The sequence below is a fragment of the Clarias gariepinus genome, chromosome 16 (assembly GCF_024256425.1).
Source record: "Clarias gariepinus isolate MV-2021 ecotype Netherlands chromosome 16, CGAR_prim_01v2, whole genome shotgun sequence".
Lineage (NCBI taxonomy): Eukaryota > Metazoa > Chordata > Actinopteri > Siluriformes > Clariidae > Clarias > Clarias gariepinus.
Window position 1 is genome coordinate 13360699 of NC_071115.1, and position 9040 is coordinate 13369738.

Below are 9040 nucleotides of genomic sequence, written 5' to 3' on the forward strand. Positions count from 1 at the left end.
AGCTCTGTTGAGGTCTGATCTAGAACCCTAATAAGCATGAGGTGTGATGACATCAGGAAAAATCATGAGTGAAATCACAGATTATGACAGTTGAAGTATATACACTCAGAAAGAAAGAATATAATAATAAACAATGTGTTTACTCATCTCTGGAGTGGCATCTTTATCATTTCTTAATCACCTTTAGGCATCTTTAACACCTTTTGGAGCGTGTATATACGGTCAGCCTTTATTAATCCCATATATTTTACTTGCACAGTGAAATTCTTTATTTTTCACATATCCCAGCTTTTTTGTTATTGTTGGTGTCAGAGTGCAGGGTCAACCATTATAGGTGCCTCTGGAGTAGACAGGGCCCAGCAGGGCCTTGCTCAAGGGCCCAACAGCGGCAACCAGGCAGGGCTGGAGCATAGCTTGAACAGCCGACCTTCCAATTAGAGCCTTAAAACACATTGAGCCACCACCCCCTTAAACTGTGTAGGCCCCAGCAAGATTTGAACTTGCAGACTCTAATGTACAAGATCAGTGCTCTAGCCCCTGAGCTATGGACCCCAAGTATCCAACCCATGTCTAAAAATCTATTTGGTCAATCTGGTAAATGATTATTTCCCAGCCTTCTTATTACTGAATTGTATAGATCACAAATTGTTTTCATCGTCCCTACTGTTGCTTGCTCTTTCTATCTTTATTTTTGTTTGTTTCCACGCGTAATGGTTGGCGCTGTAGCCTCACACCTTCAGGGGTGGGATTCAATTCCCACATCAGGTCTGCGTGCATGGAGTTTGCATATGCTTGGATTTCATTCAGGCTCTCATGCAGATTATTCTAACTGAAAAATTTTAAATTGCCTGTAGTGTGTAAGTTAGTGCATGATTGTGTGCCCTGTGATGGATTGGCACCCTATTCACGGTGTAACCCACATAATGCCCTGACTTCCCTGGATTGGCTCCAGGCCTCCCGCAACCCTGTACGTATTAAGCGGTATAGAGAACGAGAATTTCTTTTTTTTTTTTTTACTTTTAAAATAAATTATTTTAACTACTTGTCCAAGATGAGTTATTAGTAAAGGCATTTCAGAAATTCTTTTTTGCACCTACTAACATTTACCAGTTGTCAAGGAAGGAGTGGCATAACAGTTTCACTGTGTTTTGGCAGCTGGAAGGGTGTTAGACCAAGCTAGATTAAATGTAGGAAAGTGGAAATTAAATCATACATGGAAGGAAAAGGAACAGCAGAAGGGGTGTTGCATCAAGGCCATGCACCAGTGTACAGGCAGAGAAAGTGTGTTCCCACAGTAAGGTTGTTTCTATTACTGTCCATCACAGGATGACAAGCCCAGTATTCTGGAAAATCCCTGAAGTGGAATTGGTATGCCACCGAATTTAAAGGAGCAAGGTAAAGGGGTTTGAGCATCTTACATGGATGCACATGGTTGGCTACTGCTAGATCATGATGCATGGATAAATGAAATGTAAGAACTAAATGGTTATCAACTGTAAGTCGGCTGTAGGAATTGTTGATTTGGCAATTACACTGGTTTGACAGGTTTTTTTTGTTGAAAAAAAAAGCTTATTTATTCATCATTGTTTAAGTGATGTTTTAGTTCAAAATGTCATATTTAGAATTTCCCTTGGAAACATTAATTATGAGCTGAAATGAATGGCAATGTCCACATCTGCCATAAACAGTATAACATTATTATTATTATTATTATTATTATTATTATTACTTTATTATTAATTATAATTTCACACATCTTTTTAGTTAAATTAATCTGTTTTTTTTATCACCTGGAGAGAGTGCTAGAATGTATTGAAAAAGCAAAGACGACTATTAAAATGAATTATGGGCTGAGGAGCAAAACTCTTAGGATGCAAGGTGAAGTTAAAAAAAAAAAAAAACAAGTGTCCTCTGGTGGACATTTGCATTGTTCACATAAGTGACAACAAACAAGGTTTTCGTGTGAAAGGTAAAAGAAATTAAAGACTAATGGTTCAGTCTATGCACCATAAAGATTATGTAATTGGGTTAAAATGACAATTTATATTTGGTGCATCTGCTTTTCCCGCTTCTCCTTTTCTATGTATATTGCACAGTTAATATTTGGGTAATATTTCATCCTGAGAATAGAAAACACAAAAATGGTGGATAAAAAAATATCAAATTATTCTAAGTGCGCCTCTTGGGATAGGCTTCAGGCCCCTGTACAGGATAAGTGGTATGGAAGATAACTGAATGCGTACTTTTTTCAATTTAATTTCATTACTTTTTATTTTTTTAGTATGAGTAGATGTGTTTTATAAAATGTCTCTCATGCTTCCCTTCTGGAATTGTCTTGTTGTATTGAATGTTGTATAAACCGTTGTAATACTTTAATAATAATAATAATTATTATTATAATCATGTTTTTTTATGTTCCTATTGGCCTTTTCAATCCAAAATTGCTGCAGCGCATCAGCACTGCCATCTAGCGGCGGTTGTTAAAAAAAACGCCCTAGAGTTTCGTCTCTGCTTTAGGTTCGTCAATCTTCGGCGTCCAATCACATCTCGCGCCCAATGACTTCAACGCATGCGCGCTTTTTGTATTTTAAAAGCACTTGAGGAGCTCGGGTGAGTACTCTGCTCTGTGGTTGGGGTTTGGGCGCGGACGATGTGTTAAAAATGTCAGTGTTATTGCCAGTGAGTTGTCAAGCAGTTATGCCAGTAGACGGAATAAACTGCGATAATCCAGTGCGGTGTGTTGGTGGATTTAAAATGGCGTCATTGCGAACCCGCGCAGTCAAAAACGCTGCTATAAGTGACTGTCATTGTTTTTGCTGAGACTAAAATGGTGGACACGGCTGCACAGTCGCTGCAAGCGAGCTAACCTGACGCTGGGTTCGTCTTTCGGTCGAGTTTGAGAGAACCGTGAGACATGAAACCCGGGGACGTCGGGTGGCTTTCGGAGTGTTTTAAAGAATAAGTCTCATCTACCTGTGAACCTGTTCGCAACTAGACAACATTGAAGCACCTGCATTCAGTGCTAACATGCTAGAAAACAGCTGAAACCATGTTAACATGGAAAAGTAATGAAGCGCAAGCATGTCTGTAACCTCACATGTACTGTGTATGAGTCTTTTAATATTGTATAAGTAAAAACAGATTCAAACACAGTCTAAAGTTTGCTTCATACAGTACACTGCCATTTTACAAGATAACTGCTGGTCTGTCATAATAATTTTATTGAAACTCTACTTCTATATACTATATATACTCAGCAAAAAAAGAAACGTCCCTTTTTCAGGACTGTATTTCAACAATAATGCAAAAATCCAAATAACTTTACAGATCTTCATTGTAAAGGGTTTAAACAATGTTTTCCATGCATGTTCAATTAACCATAATCAATTAATTAACATGCACCTGTGGAATGGTCATTAAGACCTTAACAGCTTACAGAAAGAAGGCATTTAAGGTCACAGTTCTAAAAAACGCAGGACACTAAAGAGACTTGTCTACCGACTGTGAAAAACCCCCAAAGAAAGATGCCCAGGGTCCCTGCTCATCTGCGTGAACATGCATTAGGCATGCTGCACGGAGGCATGAGGACTGCTGATGTGGCTAGGGCGATAAATTGCCATGTCCGCACTGTGAGACGCCTAAGACGGCGCTACAGGGAGACAGGAAGGACAGCTGATCATCCTCGCAGTGGAAGACCACGTGTAACAACACCTGCACATTATCGGTACATCCGAATATCACACCTGCATGACAGGTACAGGATGGCCACAACAACTGCCCGAGTCACACCAGGAACACACAATCCCTCCATCAGTGCTCAGACTGTCCGCAATAGGCTGAGAGAGGCTGGAGGAGATGCACTGCAGTACTTCAAGCAGCTGGTGGCCACACCAGATACTGACTGGTACTTTTGATTTTGAGCCTCCCTTCACTCAGGGACACATTGTGAAACGTTTTTAGTGTATGTCTTATGGTGTTGACTCTTTTAGTGTTCATACAAATATTTACACATTAAGTTTACTGAAAGTAAAAACAGTTGAAAGTTGAAACAATTATGTTTCTTTTTTGCTGAGTGCATATCGTATGTCCCTTTTGCTTTAGGGATAAGCATGGGTGTGGACAGCGTGACCCGGGCACACAGCAATCTGGCACTGCCCCTCTTCTAATCACAGCGGCGGGTTCTGGTGAGGGTCTTCGACTCGCCATGACTATGCGAGCCACCGTGTTCAAAAGTGGAGGAAACAAGCTGGACACGGACACCGGTGACCAAGCTAAAAGACAAGAATCTCATCCCGGCTCGAAGAAGGAGACTGCTGAGTGTTTTGTGCGAGTCCCTGGCATCCTGAGCAACAATTACAATAGCGCAGGGCAGCATTTCTATAGCAAGCTTAAAACTCATTCAACCAGCCAGAGCACCTCTGGCAGACCTGTTCTGTCGCCAGCGGTAAGGCGGGGACAGGAGGAGAACTGGGTGAACCTGGGGGCTTTGACTTTTCCGCTGATCAAGCAGATGGGGGCTGAGGGTACCCCGGTCAAAAGCAAGTCACTGTTCGGACACATCAGTCATAACCACGTAGGCAAGATGGATCCAGTGGCAACGAATGGCAGCAAGCAGCCTAGGAAAGCAGTGCCAGGAGGAGGACTGGCAGTGGCGGGGGTCCCCTCGCCCGAACATGGTCCTGACGGAAAACGGCGGAACGCGGTGAAGGCCATGGGGCATGCTGCAACCCAGACCGGCTGCATCCGTCAGATCCTGCTGCTGCAGCTAGAACTGATAGAGCAACAACAGCAACAATTGCAGAACAAGAACAAGGAGATTGATGACCTCAAAGCTGAAAAGGAGATGGTAGGCAAATGATAAGTTGGATCAGTTTTTCTTGTTAATTTTAAAATCTAATGCTAATGCCATTTCCTCCCTCATTTTAAGTTGTCATTGACAGGACTGTCTGCTAGAATGAATGCTATTTAGCCTGTGCTTCGGTAATTTTTGCTTAGTTGGCGGCACGGATCGAACGCATGGAGCGGCGGTTACAGATGGTGAGGAAAGATGGAGTGGAGACACGTCCCACTTCCACTCCTCGCCGAAGGGACTCCTTAGAATCTGTCCCATCAGAAGACCCTGGACAACCTGAGGATCAGAGTCATACACCGCGACACCCGACTTCTGAAAGAACTGGCAGGAATCTGAAACGGTAGCAATTTTAAATACTGTAAATGCTGTCAGCATTTGTCCAAAACATAACAATTAATAAAATTTATGGTTTGTCATTTAATCTTGTTAGGAGATTCCTTTTTCAAGAATCCAGGATGTCAAGGTCCAGACGTGGGCATCCAAAAGCGTCCCCTTCAAAAGAGGGCCAAGCTTTGGAGGAGGAGTCTCGGGAGGAGTTGGAGCCTGAGGAAAGCCCCCCTGGTTCCACCCTTGTTGAATCAGAAGAGCTGCCTTACATGGCTACCACTGAGATGTATCTGTGCTGCTGGCATCAGCCTCCACCTTCACCATGGCGAGATCAGTCTCCTGTACAGGATGACACAGTTTCTGGTGAGAATGCTTTGAGTTAATGAAGCTAACCAAATCCACATACATTAATGCAGATTCCTTGGAAACTTTTGTTTTTTTTTGAGAGAGAGAATTCAAGATTCAAAGAAAGTTATAAATCCCAAAGGGAAATTGCTTATTCTTGGTTACATTTGCCCACGGTTGTTATCCGTGAGTTAAGGAAAGAGTAATAAATAGGGAAAAAATAAATTAATAAAATAAGATAGAATAAAATAAGAGTTCTAAAACAGTAAGTACTTTATTGCACACTAAACATTTTGAATATTGTATTGCACACTAAAGATAATTTCAAAATACAGATATTGCACACATTATTATATTATGATATTATTAATTAATTATATTATTATTCGACTGATGTAGTCCATATCCTGACTTAAAACGAATTCCTGTTTCCAGTGTTAATAAAAATAGAATTGTAAGCCTTTTAATTATAAGCCAATATTTAGGATATTGATCAAATAACAACAAAATATGATCCAAAAATTAGCTGAAATTCAGTATTGTATGTCGCTCTTCCCTGAAGTTGTATCCAGTATGTTAATATGGCAACACATCATTGTAGTGATGCCCCCAAAAATTGCAATTTTTACAAAAACAAAAAACAACAGAACAAAATTTATGTTGGCATGTAATTTTTTTCCTTATTTAGTCCCTTCCTGGCAAGAGAGCATTGTGGACCCTCTGGAGGAAAAAAAAGCAATTGATCTTATTGAGGTGAGAGCTGGATGAAATAAAAAAAATATTTACCACATAAATTATAATAAACAATAACAGGGTCTTTTTGTATTTTCAATGTACTATTACTAATTCAAAGCCTATACAAACTGCAGGGCAGATGTATTTTCTGGATTTGTGTCTGAATGTAGAAAATCTGGTCTCATTTGGTCTCATTCTGCAAGTAATATTAGTTGAAATTTTTTTTTATTCATTTAAGCTTGTGACATTTTCCTCCCCTACATATAGAGTTTGGATGACGCCGTCTTTCTAAAGCGTCATTCAAAACTGGAACTGGATGAGAAGAGACGAAAAAGGTAAGCGATTGTGACAACTTTTTAGGTACCCTTCAGACTGACTTTCTTTTCACAAGTTTTAAGTGCTGTCCATCTATCAGGTGGGATATTCAACGCATTCGGGAGCAGCGAATGTTCCAGCGCCTTCAGCAGAGAATGAACAGGCAGAAGGTGATTCAGGAGAGCGAGCCAGAGTTGCTCTCCTTCTACCCTGAACCTGATGATGGTATGTCACTTGCACTTCTACAGCTCAACATGCTTTATTTTTTAAAACAAAAAAATATTACTCTCCATCTTCTTTCCCTGCAGTGGAGTCTGTAATGATCACGCCGTTCCTGCCAGTGGTGGCGTTTGGCAGGCCTCTACCTAACCTTAAACAGCAGTAAGCTTTATAAAGCCATTAATAAAATTCTGTATGTTAACTTTTATATAGTTAGTTTGGATCACGATATCCTATATGTGCCGTTCACAGGAATTTTGAAATACCATGGTTAGATGAGCGTAGCCGTAGCCGACAAGAAGTGTCAAAGAAGAAGACACCCCATCGGACGTGTCGCAAATGAAGCAGACCTCCTTGAATGATTAAATGTTGTGTAGAAGAGCCTGAATCAGTTGGACTGTCCTGTGGTGTATTCTGTGTGCTATAGGATGAACTTCGCACAACATCCTACATACATTATTGCCCTGAAGGCACCTTCAGTCTTCAAAGGATTGCTCCTTATAGAAGCCCATTTGGCACCCTAAATGGCACACCAGCTGCAAGATGGATGAAAGCCAAGCTTTCAGAAATTCATGTTCATTGTTGCACTGCAAAATGTGACGTTGCTGTGTTCTGGTTACTTTGCTATTGTCTTATACAGGTTCGCTTTTAAACATGCAAAACGGACCAAAACCCGCATCATAATGAATGCAGTTCAACAGAAAATGTTGTTTTTCAGTGTTTTTGCATTTCTGTTCTTTGTGAAAGAGTGACTTCTAAGATAATATAGTGTAACAACTTGTAACATAGTGTCAATTCTGCAAATAAATGAAAGATATTCTAACGCACATAAAGAAAATATTTCAAGTATTAAAATATCTTAAAAATTCAGTTTGTGTATTTCAGTCCCTTTTATCAGGCAAATACTGCCCATTACTCATTATATGTCAGTTTTTGACAGCTATTTTGAATGTGACTATGACAAAGAGCCCTTTAAATGTTGATATCTTTAAATGTAATTGCTCGTATTTGTTTGTAGGCTCACTGATGCCTTTTGTAACATTTTAGTAATTCACTTTTTTTTATGAGGATGTACTGTAAATTGCACAGTGTGATATGGTGCCTTGCCTGATTCACCACGTTTTTATATATATATATATATATATATATATATATATATAGTGAGCTCAATAAGTATTTGATCACCCATCAAGTTCTCTTACTTTTACAAGTAAGAGTAACTTGTACTACTTGTATAATTTTCAGCATACGTGCATTTCCACTGTGGGAGACAGAATCTAAAAAGAAAAATCCGGAAATCACATTGATTTTTTTTAAACAATTTATTTGTGAATTACTCTGTCAAATAAGTATTTCGTCACTTGCTTATCAGCCAGATTTCTGACCCTCAACAACCTGTTATTTTGCTTTTAAATAGTCCAGCTTCACTCTGCTCATGATTCTAAATTAGTAGCACCTGTTTGAAGTCGTTAGCTGTCATATATATATATACTATATATACTATATATATACTATATATACTATATATATATACTATATATACTATATATATATACTATATATACTATATATATATATACTATATATACTATATATATATATACTATATATACTATATATATACTATATATACTATATATATACTATATATACTATATATATACTATATATACTATATATATACTATATATACTGTGTATATACTCTATATACTGTGTATATATACTGTATATATATATATATATATATATATATATATATATATATATGTATATGTACACACACACACGTATATGTCCCACCAAGCAGAGGGAGCACACAGCACATAGACCTGAGGCAGAAATCAAACCTGGACACTGGAGGTGCAAGGCGACACTGTTAGTCTTCCTTTCGGGTTTAAATCCTAGCCCTGTCGCCCTTCAGAAACTCATAAAATACTTTCTTCCTTGTCCTCTTTAAATATTTAGCTTCTCTGTAGTTTCTGCTGATGTACAAACATTCTGCATTTTGTGCTTTTTTCCCCCAATATTTGTATAGGGGCTTACTAGCCTTTTTCTTCTTCTTTGTAGTTTAACAGCGGTTGGAATCCAGTATGTTACATTATCACCAACTGCAGATCTCATTTTCCCTCATCTTCCCAGCCTCTTCAAGTCGATTATGCTTTCCTTAAAAACGTCTATTGCATCCTTCTCTGATCTCTTTTTGACAGTGTTCTGTGTCTTGAACTCTTAGTTTGCTTTATCTGGT

At 38.9% G+C, this 9040-nt stretch overlaps 1 protein-coding gene across 2 annotated transcripts; it reads left to right on the plus strand.

The window, feature by feature from the left end:
- The first annotated feature begins 2490 nt into the window (after positions 1-2490).
- Positions 2491-7663, plus strand: msl1a (MSL complex subunit 1a). Of its 2 annotated transcripts, none has more exons than XM_053514604.1 (9): positions 2491-2610; positions 4102-4846; positions 4996-5192; positions 5283-5542; positions 6213-6277; positions 6527-6594; positions 6675-6799; positions 6883-6955; positions 7046-7663. In XM_053514604.1, the coding sequence occupies exons 1-9, from the start codon at positions 2570-2572 to the stop codon at positions 7134-7136; spliced, it is 1665 nt and encodes a 554-aa protein (XP_053370579.1). In that variant the 5' UTR covers positions 2491-2569; the 3' UTR covers positions 7137-7663. The 2 variants fall into 2 exon arrangements, with proteins under 2 accessions (XP_053370579.1, XP_053370578.1); XM_053514603.1 differs by lacking the exon at positions 2491-2610 and adding an exon at positions 2621-3904.
- Positions 7664-9040: the final 1377 nt, after the last annotated feature.